This window comes from Eucalyptus grandis, chromosome 2 (genome assembly GCF_016545825.1).
Source record: "Eucalyptus grandis isolate ANBG69807.140 chromosome 2, ASM1654582v1, whole genome shotgun sequence".
In the NCBI taxonomy this organism is placed as follows: Eukaryota; Viridiplantae; Streptophyta; class Magnoliopsida; order Myrtales; family Myrtaceae; genus Eucalyptus; species Eucalyptus grandis.
Window position 1 is genome coordinate 23081118 of NC_052613.1, and position 20304 is coordinate 23101421.

The 20304-nt window shown below is 37.1% G+C and overlaps 2 protein-coding genes across 3 annotated transcripts; both read right to left on the reverse strand.

Moving 5' to 3' along the window:
• Positions 1 to 8901: 8901 nt before the first annotated feature.
• Positions 8902 to 11232, reverse strand: LOC104428078 (multiple organellar RNA editing factor 3, mitochondrial). Of its 2 annotated transcripts, XR_721945.3 has the most exons (5): positions 10754 to 11232; positions 10545 to 10642; positions 10241 to 10306; positions 9792 to 10129; positions 8902 to 9594 (listed from the first exon to the last, which is right to left on the reverse strand). XR_721945.3 is itself a non-coding variant. In XM_010041077.3 (4 exons), the coding sequence occupies exons 1-4, from the start codon at positions 11134 to 11136 to the stop codon at positions 9867 to 9869; spliced, it is 810 nt and encodes a 269-aa protein (XP_010039379.1). In that variant the 5' UTR covers positions 11137 to 11232; the 3' UTR covers positions 9535 to 9866. The 2 variants fall into 2 exon arrangements, 1 of the variants encoding a protein (XP_010039379.1); XM_010041077.3 differs by having other exon boundaries at positions 9535 to 10129.
• A 2970-nt stretch (positions 11233 to 14202) lies between these two features.
• LOC104428068 (vacuolar protein sorting-associated protein 2 homolog 3) lies at positions 14203 to 19689 on the reverse strand. Its single transcript, XM_010041069.3, has 11 exons — positions 19532 to 19689; positions 19360 to 19404; positions 17266 to 17300; positions 17118 to 17168; positions 16900 to 17004; positions 16740 to 16811; positions 16516 to 16587; positions 16337 to 16417; positions 15929 to 15964; positions 15783 to 15838; positions 14203 to 14479 (listed from the first exon to the last, which is right to left on the reverse strand). The coding sequence occupies exons 1-11, from the start codon at positions 19566 to 19568 to the stop codon at positions 14428 to 14430; spliced, it is 642 nt and encodes a 213-aa protein (XP_010039371.2). The 5' UTR covers positions 19569 to 19689; the 3' UTR covers positions 14203 to 14427.
• Positions 19690 to 20304: the final 615 nt, after the last annotated feature.

A 20304-nucleotide genomic window follows, 5' to 3' on the forward strand; every position in this document is an offset into this window, starting at 1 on the left:
TAGATCAATCTCCTGTTCTTGCAAACCATAAGTGACATCTAGCAATATATCATGAATATCATGACTACCCAAACAGTGTGAAATATTTCAAGAACATAATGAACTTATCAACTTTAATGATCGTGTAATTCGATTCTTCTATCTAACCATGTCTCAATCGAACAAAGACCATGGAATTATTGATCAAGCCACCAATTCAATCATATACCCAAATCTAATTAATATATATTCTACGAGACATGAACCATTCATTCTCAATTACAATCATGGCCGAAGATTTCAATACGATGTCATGATTAAATTGCATAAAATATCAATCTTGTATATCTATATATAACAAGAAAACATATTCCGTATTGCACATACATGTGCCTTCGTATGTGAACAAACTATGATCATTAAGTATAAAGACGGTTTAATGAAGTGTCAATATGTGCACTTGTGAACCATAGTCATCCAACATAAAAGTTAGCATCGTGCCTCAAGTCTAAGGATCTTACACTAGACCAAAGCGTGAATGATTAGACATTAACCCCGTTAAAAGCTTCCATGTCGCCAATCGTTCTATGCATGTCACGTTCAGTGAACTTGTCCGAAACAAGCACTTGTGTTCTAGCTCAAATATCATAATACCTAATAACTTGTGACTCATCATTTCCTCAAGTATCTAATATTGCATGGTGAAACTTGAGAACATACCGGTCTCAATAAAATCATCAATATCTTCTCAATAATCTATCGACCGTGAATTATTTAAAGATTCAGCATAATTGTAAACTTGTCACATATATTCTTAATACCTTAAAAATATGTTCAATCGTAACTTATCTCATGGACTCACTCATATATAAATAGGACGATGAATGAAAACTTATTTACCATTAAATAATTCCTAACATGTAGTTACATGGTTGCTTTAGGGCATATAGCTAATAATCTCCTACTTGCACTAAAGCTGACCTATCTCATGTCTCAAACCCATCTTGGTCAAATATCTTTAAAAAAAAGACCGAGACAATGCTTTAGTGAAGGAGTGAACCACGTTTTCCATTGTGCTATTTTCTATAAGGTGATATCACCTCTCCCAATGATCTCTCTGATGAGATGGAAGTGCCTCTGAATGTGCTTAGATTTCTGGTAAAATTTTGGTTCCTTAGCCTGAACTGTTACCTCATTGTGGTAATAAAATAATGTAATCGACTCTTCTATGGAAGGAACCACTCCAAATTCTGAAATGAATTTCTTCATCTAGATCACTTCTTTCGCTGCTTCAAAAACAACTACATACTCTTCCTCAGTGGTGGAATCAACAATTATGCTTTGTTTGTAATTTTTCCAATTTTAGGAACTTGGTACTTAGATATTCACCTCCTTAATTAGATTGAAGAGCCTTAATACTTTTTCCCGTTTGTTTCTCAACTTCAGTTTTGAATTTCTTGAACTTTTCAAATGATTCAGATTTACGCTTCGTTAAACAAATCATCGGTGAAGGTAATGAAGTAAGAATAACCATCTCAAGCTGATTTATTAAGTGAACAACATACATAAATATGTATCAGTCCTAGAATATCAGTAGCTCTCACACTTTTTCCTACAAAAGGCGCATTTGTCATCTTTCCTATAAGAAACATGCTTCACTAGTTGAGTATGGTTCAAAGTCTAATGGATCAATATATCCATGTTTACTCAACTTATCGATCTTATCCTTACCAATATGACCAAATCGGAGATGCCAAATATACTTCAGGATTGGTCTATCTCTAGGTCGTTTATTGGTCACAATATTCATATCACTTTGTTTATTAACATTTGTAATCATATTAATAGACATTGTAATGGTATAAAAATTATTGGTCATCATATCAAAACCAACACATCTTTTATCATAATAAATGGAATACATGTATCAGCAAAAAAAAGAAAATCATAATTCTCTTCACTCAAACGAGATTTAGAGATGAGGTTCCTAATTGCATTCTTATAATACAAACAATTATTCAAAACCAATACATGCCCTGAAGGCAAAGGTAAACAATAATTCCTTATAACTAATGCAGCAACTCTTGCTCTATTTGCAAATGTCAAAACTATCTCATTTTTCCCAAACATCTTGCTTATTTCCAAATTCTACAAAGACATACAAATATATGAAGTTATAACAGAATCTAGAATCGATAAGCTAGATTCAGAACCAATCATAAGGTTGGTTTCAATAAGCATGGACACCAAACATTCATAAGATTGATTCTTCGGCTTAACCTTCAAGCTCGCGAGGTACTTTTTGTAGTTCCTCTTCTAATGTCCCTTGACAGCACAATAATGATAATTCTCTTTTTCAATCTTGGGCTTTAGACATGTAGTAGACTTTATGGACTTCATTTCTTTTTCTACAAAGTAGTCTTACTCTTTGAAGAGGAAGCCTTGGCTACAGCCATTATAGTGGGCCTTATGTTGTTTATTTCCTTCTCATAAATTACCAGCATGTTATTTAACTCAGCAAGAGTTTTCTCCATCTTATGCATGTGGAAGTTCTGGATAAATCCAAAGAAGGAATCGAGCAAACTAAAGTATCAAATTCACGACTAACTCATTATTCATAATAAGATTTAGCCTACTAACTCCTCAATGTGTCAAATCATTTTCAAAACATGATCATTCATCGATGATCTTTCAACGATTCTCATACAATACAATCCCTTAGATATCTCATATGTAGAAATTCAACCGCTCTAAAAAATCCTTCAAATGTTCGATGATTGAATAAACACTTTCTATGGTCTCATATTTCTTTTGAAACTCATTATTCATAGAAGCAAACATGCATGGCCTAACTTTTAGATCATTTTCATGCCACTTCTCATAAGTTTTGCGTTCTTCTCCGGTACCACTCGGAAAGTCTTTTGGCAAGTTCTAATCAAGCACAAACCCAATATTCTCAGAATTGAAAATAATTCTTAAATTTCTTATCCAATCAGTATAGTTGGATCCCGTCAAACAATTTTTGTCAAGAATTGAAGTAAGTGGGTTTGTCATAACCACTTTTAGAGCAATAAAAAAAAAATTTATAAAAAAAATAAATTGTTAACCATTGACTTTCAACAAATATTTCATTTTAGCCTTTGATTTTAGCATTTGAATGAAACATTATATCCCACCATTCTTTTTGAATCACACACTTCTTAGGATGGGAAATGGTAATCATTGTTGGGAAAAGATCACTAGTGGGGATTGGAGTCCTACTAGTCCATAATTTTTCTCGCCTGAGTTATTAATGTCCTTTGAACTTAGTGAGTGGATCACATATTCAACAAATCACATGCGAGTCACAATCATACTTTGGCCTCTAGATCTTGAAATCATCACTTTATAGTTATTGGCCTCATAATTATAGTTAAGTCTACAACATCATCTCATGCAAGTATTTTAGACACAATTGATTCCTCACCTAATAGTTATTGGAAATCATTTGGCCTAAACCTTGCATCATTAGATGTATAATAGAGTGGTTCCATGTTCTTGAATAGTAATTGACTCCAACTTATCCAGAATCAACCAATCAACCATCAAAACGTAAGAATAAACCACGACGATGATAGGTCACGAGTTTAAGCACTTGTTACAACTTAACATAAAAAAATAATAATAATAATGAGGTTTTCTTAATTATTAATGGTTTCGCCATGCATATTAACCGATTAATATGCATATCGAATAAAAATATGAAAAAGAATTCTCATCACAAATGAGAATCAGTCATTAGATCATACAAACAACATGAATCAATCAATAATTAAAAGCACGAACATGTCTAAGGATTAGCTTTGATACCACTATTGGTGTTTGTTTCAATAAACAAGCATACATATATAAGTAAATTAAGATCAAAGTTTGGTCGTAGCTGAAGTAAAAACACTTATACATGTATTTCCAAAGTATTTTCATTCATTTTAATAAAAACATATAGAAGAGATAAATGAGCTAATCATATTGACATTGTACTATGCTCCAAATTTGGTTCTAATGTTCTTTGGGTTTCGAGCACGAAAGTCTGATGTCCTCGCAGCAGTGGTTCTAAGCTTCTTCAAACTTTGACCATGAATGTTTGACGCCTTCTGGTAACACCGGTTATGACGTTCTTCAGATGTAGAACATTTGATCTCTTCGTACAACAGGTTTCGACGTTTTTCAAATCTAGCCCCATAAGTGTCGAGCGTCTAATTCAGACACACCACCAATCTCATGTTGAACAAGAGAGAGAAATTGAGAGATCTCAAAACTACGATTGTGTTAACAAGTGATCTTGTGTGAATAATTTAGTTTATAACTATCAACACTACCAATTATCAAATGTCAATCGTTGATCATCTTGCGATATACTTTTTGTATTATCTTTTGTAGCCAGTGCAAATCACATTTAAATCGGCTCATTAACTCTAAAACCATTTCAGAATTAATTTGGTTGTAACTTCTGACGAATGTAAGTTTTGATATCATTTTAGACATTAATTCGAGCATTAACTCATAACTGTTATAGAGCATTATTCCAGACATTTATTTATAACCATTACAAGTCTTTATTATAGATATTAACTTTATAACTGTTAAAAATGTTTAATTTGACTATTACATCTGAAATTGCTTTAGAGCATTGATTGGTTATTTAATATGAAACTGTCACAAATCATTAAACTGTCCATTAATTTTGAAACTATTTCAGATTATTAATGTGACCATTAAATCTAAAACCATTTCAGATATTTAATTTAGCTATTAAGTCTAAAACCGTTTCGATCATTGATTTGGCTATTGATTCTAAACTCATTTCAAATCATTAATGCATCTATTAATTATGAACGCACTTCAGATTATTAGTTCGATCATTGACTCTGAAAGTGCTTCAGATTTTTGATTCGGCCATAAAGTCTAAAATCCGCTTCAGACTTTGTAAAGTCTTAAACCCACTTCTCGGATCTTTTATTTTTTAGCCCAACTCAATCTGATTAACTCAACTTGTAAACACATTTGCAATATTCTCTCTCATTCAAACGTCATTCTAATTAGTTATTATATGTGACATCCATAGGTTCATTACTGAGTTAATAGTAGGACTTGCACTAACACATTAGCACAACCAAGAGAACTGATTGTCTAGATTAATCTCTTGTTCTTGTAAACCATAAGTGACATCTAGCAATATGTTATAACTATTCAAACAGTGAAATATTTCAATCATTTCTATCTCACTATGTCCTGATTGAACAAAGGCTATTGAATTATTGATCAAGCCACCGATTCTATTATATGTCCATATCTAATTGACATGTATTCTACGAGACATAAACCATTCATTCTCGATTATAACCTCGGCTGAAAATTTCAAAACAATGTCATGATTAGATCTATAGAACATCAATGTTATTTATTTATATGTAACAAGAAGATAGATTCCACATTGCACACACATGTGCCTTTGTACGTAAATAAACTAGGACCATCAAGTATAGAGACGATTCAACGAAGTGTCAATATGTGCACTTGTGAACTAGAGCCATCCAACATAAAAGTCAGCATCATGTCTCAGGTCTAAGTACTAGACCAAAGCGTGAATGATCAAACATTGAACCCGCTAAAAGCTTGTATGTCGCTAATCATTCTATGTATGTCATGTTTAGTGAACTTGTCTAAGATAAGTACCTATATTCTAGCTCGGATATCATAATACCCAATGACTTGTGATTCATCATCCCCTTAAGTATCCAATAATAAATGGTAAAGCTTGATAACACACTGATCTTAATAGAATTATCAATATCCTCTTAATGATCCATCGATCGGGAACTATTTAAAAATTCAATATAACTATAAATTTGTCACACATATTCTTAACATTTTAAAAATAGGTTCAGTCATAATTGATCTTATAAACTCATTCATATATAAATAAGACGATGAATGAAAACTTATTTGCCATTAAATAATCCATAACATATAACTATTACATTATTGTTTTAGGGTATATAGTTAACAGCCCTCTCAAGCTCCCTCTCCATTCCCCTTAAAGGCTTTCGGCAATTGTGCATAGCTTCTGCCACTACCAGCTTGCTGGCTAGCTTGATCTTTGACTTGCGGATCATGGCTGCTTTTGCTTTCTACTCCTATACGTCCTCTACCACCACAGAGGAGTGTGCATCACATGAAGGAGGAAGGAGGAAGAAAATAGGCCCGTGAGCTAGGTTGATGAAAGAACGGAGGAAATGGGCTTGGCCCAAATGGGAAGGATGAAGAAGAAGGGAAAAGAAAAAAAGCTGGGTTGGCCTGGCCCCAACCCGATCTCGCTTTTCTTCTTCTTCTTTTTTTAAATATAATAAAAAAAAAATTAGTAAAAATTTTCCAAAAAAAAAATTAACAATTAATACTAATAATGCAAATATTCCTATGTTCTTCTTCCTCTTAGAATAATCTTCCATGGAATGAAAAAGATTGATATTGACACCTAAATTTTGACCTTTTTATTTAGAATGTAATTGCATAGAAAACTAAGAATGAAGTAAACTCTATTATGCTAGGAGAAGCATGAGGGATGCGAGATGAATGATAGGAATGGATTGCAAGAGTAATGTTAAAAACTAATGTTAGGAATCTGCCCATGAAAGAAATATCATGTGGAAAATGTCTGAAGGTAGAGTTGGGTATACATGCATAAATTGGAGGTAATGTTGCCACTCTTTTGATGAAGACCGCGATAAGCCGAAACCAATTATTGTGCTTAATCGAAATGCATGCTTTGCTCTAGATGTGAGATGCCTCAATTAAAGGAAGTCATGGTACGATTGATCACAATAAGACATTACGTGATACAGGCCATTAGAATGATCTTTGAAAAGAAAGGCTAGCATAGGGAATTGGCTCACCGAGTGTTTTATAGTTCCATAATTAAGGCAAATCTATCTTAAACATGACAAATGGTATTAAAGCAAATTCTTGAATTGTATATGTGGAGCCATCTATCACCATATTTCAAGCATAAGTAGTAGCAGAGATGGAAGACATGTTTCGATTAGGTAAGCAACATTCATGTAATGCCTATGGATAGGCATTGATATACAATATGCAAGGAAATGATAGTGAGTGACGCATTCTGTTTGGCAAGCGTCATGAATCAAAAGATGTAGAGACTCTCTTGTATTTGCATACCTTTGTAAGTGGAATTGGAGGTTATGGAGTGAAGTGTGAGTGATGTAGAGGAGATGATACAATTAATTTGTGGGAGTAGGTTTAGGGCTATTGGGGCTAGGAATTCTAAAATAGAACGATTATATCTCTATGGAGCTCTAAAGATGGGATTAGTCTTCCGTGCACAAATTAGTCAGAAGTTGATGCCGTTTTCCTAATAAGGTAATGACAGGCCGAAATCAATTGTTGTGCCTAAAATATTCCTCATATTTCGCTCGAATTACTAAATGCCCGAATTAAGCTAGGCATAGTATTAGGGCATGGTATCATCCGATACGAAGATGTTATTCATTATGCTATTTCTTACAACAACTATAGAAGGAAGGTTTTGGCCTTGATGTTCTTTGGACTCACCAGGCATTGCATGGGCAAAGAACTGCAAGTCTGTGACAAGTGGTATCAGAGTAGGATTCCTCCAATAGGTGGGGGAAAACTTGTGGTCTAGCCAATCTTATAAGGGTAGAGAGTAATTGTTGAGGCTATGAGGGCTTAGACAACGTGCAGCTCTCATCTAACTTCTAGGATGACCATGTGGCTATATGAAGGAACTAAATTGCTCATTGAATATGGATAGCAATCCTGGATCAATTGGCGAACCTCAATAGGAGGTCTGCTCTCATGTTTCCAACAACGAGAGAACCCTCCATTGGTCTATTGAGATCAAGAGAAGTTTAGTAGGCGAAATAAGGTATTGTTAAGGGAGCATAGTTGGCTACAAATACTATAGTTATTAGAGAACAAGTGACTGGAAATTCACAAACAGCTTTGATTAGAGAAAGCTACCAATGGAGTGCGGTGGTCTGTTCTCTTGGGCCAATGTTGCCAAGTGTTGCCATTTGATGGTTAAAGACTATTCGATATATGACCTAGAGTGATTACTTAATAGTTGAAGAATGTAGGCGAGGACAATACAACTCATGACAAGGGCATTGCAAAATTGAGTGGGGAAAAATGTCATAAACTAGAGTGATGCGGGAATTACTTGTACTCACATATCTTTGTGAGTGGAACTTGAGGTTGTTGGGTGAAGAGTGAGAGATATAAAAGGGACGATACAACTGATTCGTGAGAGTAGTATTAGAATGATTGGTATTAGGGGTTCTAGAAGCAAACATTTAAACCTTTATAAAGTTCTGAAGGCAAAATTAGCCTCCCATGCATAAATTGATCAAGAGCTAATATCGCTCTCTCGATAAGGCTATAGCAGGCTGAAACCAATTGTTAAAGTATTCTACGTCTCTCGCTCAAAATAAGCTATTCGTGATACCTCCAATAGAGAGATGTTATTTGTTGTACTACTTTTAGGAAAAACTATAAGAAGAAGGCTAGTCTAGTGCTCTCAACTCATTAAGCACCATACAAGCTATTTCGTAGCCAAGAAACTATCGACCTGTCACACAAGCATTGACCTTTTATCCAAGACCTAGGGATAAGCAATAGTAATTAAAGGAATGCAAATAAGCAACCAAATATTCCCTAACGAGGGCATTGCGAGAGAATGTCATCGTCTGTCTGACATTTTTTCATTCCATGAAGGCATGGAGGTGAACTCCACCATATCAAAAAAAGCATGATCAATGCAAGTTTGATGATACAACTGGATTATAAGGGTGATATTAGAAAGTATGTGCTAAAAATCCGAAGGTGGACTTGGCTACCACGCACATATTGATTGGGAATTGATGTCCCTCTTCTAGTAATGGTCATGATAGATTGAAGCCAATCATTGTGTTGAACAGAGATGTATGCCTTGCTTGAGACACTAGATGTCCCAGATAAAGGAAGACATAGTATGGTCTCACAACGAGACATTCCACAATACAAGCACTGTGACGATTCTTAGAAAGGCAGGCTTGCCTGTGATCAAGACCAATCAGCCGGGACCTAGACACCCTATTAGAACCACCCCGTTAAAGGCTGGCAGTCCTTTACAGAGAGTTTCCCACAAACCAAAGGCAACCTACGATACCGGAGAGGCAGTGTCACTCATTGAAAATGACTCAACCAAGATTTCCTGCAGCACGCGACCCTCCACTCCGGCCACAGGTCTAGCCACTGGAAAAATTCTACTAAAAATTGATAAAATTTCCTTATTTTAAACTACAATCCGTAATGATCAGCAAAAATCTTCCACAAATTAAACATGAGTTAAATAAGTTTTTCTCAATTTGGATGATAACCACGTCTTTCTCGCAAAGCAGCTACATTGAACATCCTCATGAAAGTCGCGAAACCTTTTTGAAATGTTCTGTGCAGGAACAACTGGCTTTTCAATGTAATTGATAGTCACCAGCAATGCCATTAAAGGAACAAGCGATGGACCTTAATTTTATAAATGACTTCACCGGCAGCAGCACATGTCTGAAAGGAGAGCAACATTTACAAATGCAACTTCAGTAGATGTTCATACATTATCCACCAATTTTGCAGATTTAGCAGAAAATAGGTCCACCAAATGATTTTCTTTTCAGTATAAAAAAGGAAGAGCAGTGACTAATGCAAAACAGCTAAAGCTCTTGACAAGCGAAAAATTCCAATAAGACAAAGGAACAGCAAACCTCTATTCACGCCACTCTCATAAATTCCACGTGAGGGCTTCAGCAAGACAGTTATATATTAGAGCCAAAAACATCTTATGTCCTTCCAGTATTTGATTCTCCCATGTTAACGCCTGCCCCTCCAACCTGAGCGGAACTCTGGGACTCAATCGTCATTTGCTGCTGGACAGCTTGTGGCTGGCTCTGCGCCCAGCTCGCTCCATTTCCAGGACCTCTCCTTTCAACCTGCATTGTTTCACGGCGCCTATCATACCGTGGGCGAGGCCGCCTCGTTGGCTGCCTCTCGTTGTACCAATATTGTGGCCGGTGAATGACTTTACCATCGACAAACAAATCACCTGAAAAAAACGTGCTCTGAGAATTCAGAAAACAACATTGTTTACAATTATTAAACAGAAGCAACGCCCTCATAACTGGCAATAATATGGTGAAATGCTTATAATACCAACCTCCATAATCTTTGTTTGGCACATCAAGATACGAATCCGGCAAAACCCAGAGAACACCAGGTAATCCTATTCAACCAAGACGAAGCACTAATTAGACTTGACCCAACACCATCTGACACCAAGGCAACACCGATCCTCAATCATCGAATCGATTGGAATCTCCAACAAGAACATCACTCAAAAATAAAAAATTAAACCTATGAACAGATTGAAGCGCAAGGATTTCCAAGCAAATTGAAGACACTAGAATCCAAAACCCATTTGAATAATCCTTAAATCCTAAACCCAGATAAAAATGAATTACCTTTAACTTTATAGGAGAGCTCCTCGGAGATCAGGCACCCGAATCCAGTATAAGTGGTGCTGCAAACCGAGTAAATCTTCTTCTTCGCCTCCTCCTCACTGAAACCTCGAACGCATGCAAATTACCACAAAAAAAACAGAAATACAAATAAACCGACGACACTCAGCTTGAACTAGCATCGAGATTGGTTCTTCAACTCTGTACTGTACCTTCCGACGACGGAGGCAAGAGTTTTGACGTAAGCGTTGATCATCTCTTCCTCGGAGGGCTTGGGGTCGGTGGGGAACTCCATGACGATGAGCCAGTGCTCGTAGTCGCAGCCGTCGAGGAGGATGGTCTCCTTGGGAGGCCGGTTGCTCCAGTTCGGCGACGGGTCGTTCAGGGGGGAGTAGCCCGACCCGGAGGTCTTGGGGCGGGTCAGGACGTTGAGCGGGTCGGCTCCGCGTCCGGGCAAGGGCGAGGCGGAGGCGGCGGCGGCGTTGAGGAGAGGAATGGAGAGGCGGGGGGAGCGAGAGGATGAAGATGGAGATGGGGAAGAGAGAGTTCGAGCGAGGAGAGAAGCTAGGGTTCGACGAGCTGCGGTGGACGCCATTGCGGATCCAAAATCTTAGTTCCTGCTGCGAAACTCAAATTAAAATGGATGTTAGAGAGGATGGGGCTTAAGACAGGTACAAATCCTAGCGGTCCAAGGCATTTTCATTTGAAATCACAAAGTCTCGATTATTCTAGAGGGACGATTTGTGCGTGTGTAAAACTGTATAGGGTTAATCACAAGGCATAGCTCCCTTGGTTATTTATTCCTCCCTAGATGTTTTTGGATGCTTTATTCGATTCATTTAAATATGGGATTAATATTTTGAAAAATCATAAATTAATATATATATATGATAAATTTACTTCAAATCAATTTTTTTAATCATTAAAAATTTAAACTTGATATATTTTTGATAAATTTTCATCAAACTTAGTATAGTTGTGATAAATTTACCTTATGTTAAATTCCTTTAATTTTAATTTGAATCATGCTATCAAATTACTAAGTTGAATTAATATGACACTTAACTGATGTATCAATTTAAGATTTTATTTTCCGTTTATTATAATTATACAATTTTTGTGATTTTCTGTGGTACTAATTTAATTTAACGGATGATAATACATCAGTTTGGGTTTTTTGCAATCAAATAAATTAGCGCTAGATGCTCGCTATGATGACCCTCCTGGAACAGGGTTGGTCATGGCCTCCCCTATATTCACATACTCTGTAGTCGCGAGTCTTGGATTTTCCTCTTGAATAGTGAGTTGGTATATATGGTTAAGGAGGAGATAGGATCTATCACTAAAATATAGGATTAGAACAACGAAAAACTTTCATTCAAGATCAAAAGAAACCGAGTAACTTTCTCTCTTTCTCTAATTCATATATATTGTGCGAGTGTGGTTTCAAGCCCCTCGAGCTCCTCCTCAACCACCTCGAGCTCATTCCATAGAGCGAGAGCAAGTTGAAGCAAGTGGTAACCGAGAGGTTCCCTTGCTTCAACTCGGTCATGACTTGAGTGAGCAAGAAGAGTTTTTCCCAATCTAATTTTTGTACATTTCGCGTATGTCCTCTCACATCTTTTTCGAGTCTTCAATTGGGGCAGGCTGGCGGTGACATCGGGGGCTATGCAAGTTGGTTGCACTTGTGCCAAACTCATCACATTCGATCGTCGGCCGGAAAGGGGACGGTACCATCAATAAATCCCTCATTCTCTTTGGTCACAAGAGCTCATCTGAAATCCCGAGCCCATGCATTGTAGTTATCGAGACCAGCAAGCTACAAGGTGATAAGGCGGAGTTCAGGTCCGTCGGCTGGCGAAGTATAAAGTGGATCTCCAAGTTCTAGGATCTCCGAGTTCTAGACTGAGTTGCAGTCCCGGGTAGGGATTCCCCCCTTGACCCACCGGACTTGTTTCAGGTTGGTGCCCCTAGGGGAGCCATCTCAATCCATTGGGTTGCAATCCGACGCTGGAATTTTCTCCTGATGGACTGTGTTGTGCCCATTGTTGATTATGTCCAATGGTCCATGGGCTTTGGACAGGAATCCATGGCACTGGTGGCCACTGAGTTGAGTCGGATTGTTGGACGGAAGTTGGAACCAGCGGGCGCTGATTGGAATTGTGTTCATCTTACGGTGGGTCAGTCTGCTCTGGGGTTTGATTTTGCGGCAAGTTGTTAGATGAGTCCTCCATTGTAGGCAGGGTCTTCTCTCGATCTTTGCTGATGCTTGACTTTTGGATATGTTATCAGAAATTGAATTCCTACTCAGCGTGTCAACTCGTTTTGCAAGATGATATTTGCAACAACAAATTGAAAAAGCTACTGAGGGCTATTCGCAAGAACCATGATAGAAGCTGAAGATGAGGATGTATTTTGAGGGAAAATTGTAATTTTATCTCATTATATCATTCTTGTACATGTATACATATGTATAGTACAAAAAAGAGAATCGAGGAAAGAATATACACGATTACAATTTCCTACTTTTATCTCCGAATATCTCTGACCGAATCAATTAGAATCGAAGTCTAGAATAAAATCGCAACATTGTCCAACAATAATCATAACACTCGTAATAATTCTAAAATGTTAAGTTACGTAAAATTCGAGCAAACCGTATATGGTTTTATAAATCTCAAACACATCCTATGACACTAAACTGAGAATCCTTTGTTAAGTAGGTTTGCTCCTGAGAATCCTTAAGACTTTTGAGCGGGCAAGTGGACTCAAAGGCCAGGTAATAAGCGAGCAGAGTGGAGCGCTTTCCCGTGGGGAGTTTCTATTTCTCATTGATCGGCCACCGAAGTCCCAAATTTAGAAGAAGCCCACGTTGACAAAATTTCGAAAGCCTTTTCTTTTTTGTCGAACAAATTCAAAAGTCCTTGAACGAGTGAATTGCTGGTGTATATAAAGTGAGCCATGCGGTGTGACAGCCCTAATGTAGGGCATTGACGGTGGAAAGAATGCCCGCATGTCCGGAGCACACAAGCCACTGATCGCTTGCCATATCTCATTAGGATGCGAGCCAATGATGGGTAATCACTTGTTAGGAGGATATGGACAAACACCAAGCCAACTAGAAAGAATTAGGACAAAAGTTAGAATATCTCTTAACAGACCTTAAGAGAACATGGACAAACACCGAGCCAACTAGAAAGGATTAGGACAAAAGTTAGAATATTTCTAACGAACCTTGCTTCGAACCCACCAAGCCAAAACTCTCTAAGACATCCCAATTGAATAAAAATAACCTCAAATACTATCATCGGTCATAAGTTATTTTTCACATTGAGCAATGCTCCGGAGCAAACCTGCAGTAACTCCCTAAACAAAGGACATTTGTTAGCAGATCTGATAGATCATCAGAATGATAATATACTTACTACGACCAAATGCGCCTCTACACAGTTTAAGTCCTATTAGGGTTGGGTGGCCGGTTGGGAACAATATTAAAGCCAATCCGCTTCCATCCCTTGTAAGGAAAAGAGATATCCGCTACCTCTATTTTGATATTTTCTAGTTCGAAGCAATTGCGCCGCCCCAAGGGGACTAAGAACATCTACGGGAACTTATGCTTTGTACCCTAAAGAAGCTTTAATGTAAGCATGAAGACATCTGATACGCATAAAGCATAAAGCATAAAGCAATGGAACTTGCGCAGGGATTTCCCAAAATAAGTAGATCATTCTATCATACAGGGAAATTCCTAATTCTAAGATTGATACGACGGAAATGATGATCACAAAAATGAAAAAAGAAGGATATCTACAGTCCACAATTTGGAGTAAATACGAATGATCCTCTACTAGTCAATTCAACAGATTTTTGTTTCTCGATCTTCGGCTCATGGATTTTTCAGTGCCGCCAACCGCTTTTCAAGCTCATCAATGCCCGAACTGCAGCATAATAAGTATCCAAATGAAATCAACCAACAATTTGAAGAATTTTTCAGTAAGGCTTTAAGGATGACTAAGCAATCAATTGTAATGCTGGCACTTGGTGCAAGCCAGGTCGACCAAAACAATCATCCACAAATGCATGATCTCATTACTCTCACCTTGCAAGAACAAATACAAGATAAAGCAGGCAAGAGTAGAAACTCAGGATACAAAAATTATTTCCACCAAAGATAGAAATGATACCATATTTCTCAGCAAACAAAAGATGATCAATTATTTAAAAAGCAAATAATATAATCTGACTACAATCTTAAGTTAATTGATCCACAATTTAATATCTTTCTGGGGAAACAATCAGCTTGTCACTTATTTTTGCTCTTAATTAACACCCATTGTGCTTCAACTGTCATTTAACCCCAACAACCAAAACAAATAAATGAGAAAAAGAAAGATATGTCTAAGACATACATTCAAAAAACACCATAACTATATTAACCTCCAGTTCTATAAGAATGAGAATCTTCCATAACAGGTCAATTTCAAGTTTCCCAAGAAAATCATTAGATATATGACTAGATGTGTATCATAACGAATGGAAACCAGAGCAGATTTTACTTTACTAGGAAAAAAACTTCATAAATTGTTTGACTTTATGTAATTCACCCTCTCCATAATTTACTTCATTTGTTGAAAATCGCTAAGATCCTACACACACACACACACAAACACATATTAAACCTATTTTTTCTCATTACAAGGGGAAAAAACTTTGAATACCACTTTACCAAAAAAAAAAAAAAAAAAAAAAAAAAAAAAACTTTGAAGACCACTTTTTTCTATCCAGTTTCCAGAAGAATATCTATCTAAAAGCTGGTCACCGAACTAGTCTATGAATTTAATTGAATGAAAATAGCAGCCCAGAAATTCTCAAACAGCAAACATGCCCCTAAAGTAGATGTCAAAACATTATATCTTAATATGAATATATTAATTGTATGAGCTGTGGCAGGATCAAGGCAATCTCATTTAGTGATTCAACACCATTGTACCAAAATTTAGAACAACCAATCTCTTCCTCAGGGGCCAATGATCCCTATAGCAATGAAAGATTGGATGGTAGCAAAATCTACACCTTGTCTCCATTGGATGTGAAAATTAAATCAAGACATTTTTATCCATCCAAAGCTGTAGGCCTAAACTCCCAATATAATCAAGTAGATGACGTCATGGAAGCATGGATCGACTAAACTCAATTCAATAATACCCAAGATGCAACATGAACAAAAACTCAGTGACATACCTGCCAACATCCTCACTTTGCTTTGTTGCAATTCTTCCTTTTGGAGCCGTTGACAACTGCGAAAAGTTCCAATGCAATGGAAGTCAGCCAAATATATTACGACTACTAAATTTCAAGTGACAATACAAGTTCAACAAAAAACTAACCTGCGAGGCAACATCAACACCAATCTCATCCAACACCTGGAAACAGTTTGCGAATTAGAACACAATGACGATTATCTCAAGAAAAGTTGTGAAAATATATATATATCTAATGAAAGGTGAACAAAGAATTGCCATCACAGGATATTTATAGGCTGAATGAAGATCACATGCTCCTCGAAAACTCAACTGACCAATGAAATATGTAGACATGAAGGATTCTCAAATTGGATATACAAAATCTCTACCAAAGTTCTTTCCTAATTTTACATCACTAGGAGCAATCGCATCACGATGGCTGAATCAATTCACTCTTCAAGGACTTCCAAGATAAACATTCCACATAAGCCATACTATCAGAAAAGCAATCCTAGTCTCAGTTCACCTAAACAAAGGCAATTAAAAATCTACCTGGTTTGTCAACTCTTCAGTTTCATCTTCAGCCTCATCATCGTCCAATGCATCGTCAATAGCATCTGACATCATTTCAGTCTGCAGAACAACATATAGAATGCTGAGATCTGAATTTCAAGACTACAAGGCCAAAAAGTAAATTTTCATGAGACTTAGAGCAAAATGCAATATCTTACAGTCATATCCATTTGAGCCGACTGCTTCTGAAATTCCTGAATAACCTTTGCTTGCTTTGCTGGGGCCATTTGCTTAAAAGAAACCATGCTAATTAGTCAAGAAGAAAGGGGAAGGAAAAGAGAGTCTCGATGCTTGTAGAGACTCGTGAATTCTACCAAAAATCAAAAAATAATCCCAAAAGGAAAGTTCATGCCATATGTGCAAAGCTCATTAGCAACCCCACCTTATTTATAGCTGACATTGCGTTGCTAGCACCTTTCATGCCGACAGCAATTGAAGACTGAGCATGCATTGCCTGCAGACCAGACAAACATTCTTGAGAGCACGCTCCCATAAGTAAGAGAGAGAGAGAGAGAGAGAGGGTGAAGGGTTGGCCAGTTGACCTGTGTGTGAGTTGCGATGCCTCTCATTTGAGCTCGACTACCTTGCAAGTTTGCTATTTGTTGTCTTAGCCTAACCAGCTGGCGTGCTAGAATTTTGGTAGCTGCCTACAGTTTAAATATCAAAAGTGTACAGAACATTGTGAGTATGAATTCAAACAACTTAATTTGTAACGTCATGATGATTCAAGCTACACTAGTGAATTCAGTGTATTAGATACCTCATTTCCCGTTTTAGCAGTTCTCTTTATCTCAGCAACTAGTTTTTTCTCCTGAAAAAAAGTATAATGTCAAGATCCTATATCACATAATATATATGTGTATATAAATATATATATTAAAGGAACTATTTGGAAGTTCACAACATACTTCTAGCTGAAGTGCTCCAATCTCCTTCTCTATGCCTGGACAAATTCAAAAGTACGGTAACAAAATTTACATTTTATTAAGATACTGAATACTCCAATACAACTGTAAAATCTACAAAAATTTTCAGGCTTTTAAAAGATCTGAAAGAAGGATGTCTAGCATTATGAACCACAAGAGAGTGGCAAAATTTTTCCACCTTCCAACAGGTGAACTATTTTTTTACTACAAACCAAGCATGAAACCACTAATGAAGATGACTAAAAATTGTTGAAGCAGCTGCAGGGCCTTATCATATCAAGATTCATACCCAGCAGCACAAACCTGATTCTCACAAGAATATCACCGATTATTAAGGTCATCCAGTTCATTCACAGAGGGGATAATGCATAATAACAAGAGATAACCAACTGTGCTAAAGAATTTGAGCAGAAAGAGCCCTGACAACAGTCCACAAGCAAAGTTAAACTAAAATAGCCAAAGGTTTCCTTCCAAAGATACAAAGTCTGCAAGAGTATAATGATGATCATGGACTTGAAATCAGAATGGTTCTACATATAAATCCATCAATCATCTCAGTGTGAATCAATCTTATGTCTGTATCTCTATAAAGACAAGAACAGATTCATACCTCCCACAGTAAAAGTATATCAATATATATATTTATCACAGAAGGCATGATGCTGTTTACCTAATCCATTAGCTCAGTGATCCAGGAAGTTTCTCAATCAACAAACTTTTTAAGTGAACTGGGTAGATTAAGCATTTGAAAAGCTACAACTTTTAAAGCATAAATTGTATTCAAAGTTCAGAAAGAAAATTAAGCCTATGATGCAGGAACAACCCTCATGTTTGATGGACATGCCACTTTACACGAAAAAATGCAGTCATAACTGGCTAAAAGTTAGCTAATCTGCTAATTTTAATAAGCAGGTAACTTATCCCAAAAGAAATAGGACTTAGGAGCTCCAAAAAGATCCATCCAGGCTGAGTGGCATTTATGACGGAAAGTAGTCGGTAAAAAAGTTCATTCCTTGCACTGGAGGGAGAAAATGTCAAGGATTTCACAATACCTAAATATGTGGACAAAAATTACAGCTTTCAAGTCCAACTGGGCTTTACCAACAAGACATGATGTGAGTAACCAACAACAACAAGACATTATCCAAGTGGCTTCTAAAAGATCCTAAAATCCATTGGAGGATCGACAATTTCAGATATCAGGATCGGGAAATTGGGTTTAATGATCTGCTTGAACTTGCAAAGTAATCCAGACACATCTTCGAAAGTACTTACAGGCGGACATCAAATACTTCAAATTGCATGCCAAAGAAGAAAGGCAAGTCACTTTAAAATCCTAGGAAACAGAATTCTTTTGACCAATTCTTCATCATCCAAGGAAGTTAAATACTCTGAGCATCTCTCCCAAATAAGAAGAGATAACAAAATTTAAGCTGGTTTAGGACTCATTCTTCTATTACTTTTACTAGTCGATATGAATCTAGAGTGGCAGTTTATTCCAGTTTATGGGTTAAAATAACTGTCCAGGAGTGTCTCCATAACTTGCTTGCAAAATGTTTTTTTATCTAGTTCAACAAAACAAATACATGGTCTGACGTTATTTTCACATTCTTTTTCATGTACCGCGGGAAAAAACCCATTGAAAAGATCAAACCAAGGTTTGTCCCAGAGAGCACGCATGCTTACTTTCGGTAACAACTATCAGACTTGAAAAACAACCAGACAACTTTTCACTTTTCACAATATTCCCAGTAGAATTTTGGATATATCCCAACATGATATGTCAAGTTGCTTCAAGCGAAGGTCACGTAAGTACAATAACTTAAGAAGTTACCCGCTGCACCTATCGATATCTGTTGTCAACCCCAAGATCGTAAAGCAATACAAATCCATAACACCCATCAATTATCTGAAATCAAAGCTTAAAACCCAAGAATAGGAAAACAAACATCACCACTAGCAACACTAACTAACCAGAAACTACCGAAAGAAAAAGCGCAGCTCCAGTAAGGAGTAAATTCAGAAATCAGATGGTGGAAAAGAGAGAATTGGACATTGAGAGAACAGCAATCGTACCTCTGGTGGCCTGATTCATCTCTCTCTTGCTCTCTCGAAGAGCCTCTGCAAAATCGAAAAACAACCACCACAGCACACGAAAATCAATCGACAAGAACCGAAGCCAGAGAGCAAGCACCGGAAAATTCACACGAAAACGAATCGCGGAATCGAAGGGGTTCGGGGAAGAGACCTTTGGGGTTGGGTTTTCGGTTGAAGAGGGTCTTCATGGCGAGCGATGGTGGGTCGGAAATCGATGGATCGATGGATCAAAGCGAATGAATGAATGTGTAAAATCTGAATCCGCGGCGGAGGGAGCGGACGATGGGCCCCTCTTCCTGCTCTTCTTATTCGAGCTTCCTTCCGCGTAAGCCGTGTGAAGAAGAGAGAAGCAGCGTCCCCGAAAATGTTTCTAAAGCGACATACTCATACACCCCTCGCTTGCGAAAATGAATATATTTTCTTCTTTTTCTGTAAGCGAGGAATCGCCGGAGGCTCCCTTACAGGTTCACGCCGCCCTCCGAACACTATCGTCGCAAGCTACTTTTTAGACATAAAATCTCGAGTGCTGGCCCAGTAATCCATCTTTGAGAACCCACTTAAATTAGGGAATATATTGAGAGGGTTCGAACTCTTGACTTCGGCGATAAGGGAGGGAGAGCATGCACATCATCTACGCTACTTATTGGTGGGTGAAAATGAATATTTCATATTTCTTGATCCAAGAATGGCTAAAATTTAGAGGATATTCCATATAAGCGTATAAAGTATTCACATTTTTTTTTCAAATGAAAACTCAAAATAAATCTTATTTCAAGCAAACTTTTAAAATAGTTATGGTAGTTTCAAAAAAAAGGCTAAACTCACGTATTGGCTAAAAATTCCGATCAGTCAAGAGCATTTTCATCCAAAGATATTTTTAATCTAATATTTTTAATCTAAATTTTGGTTAAATTATATTAAAAA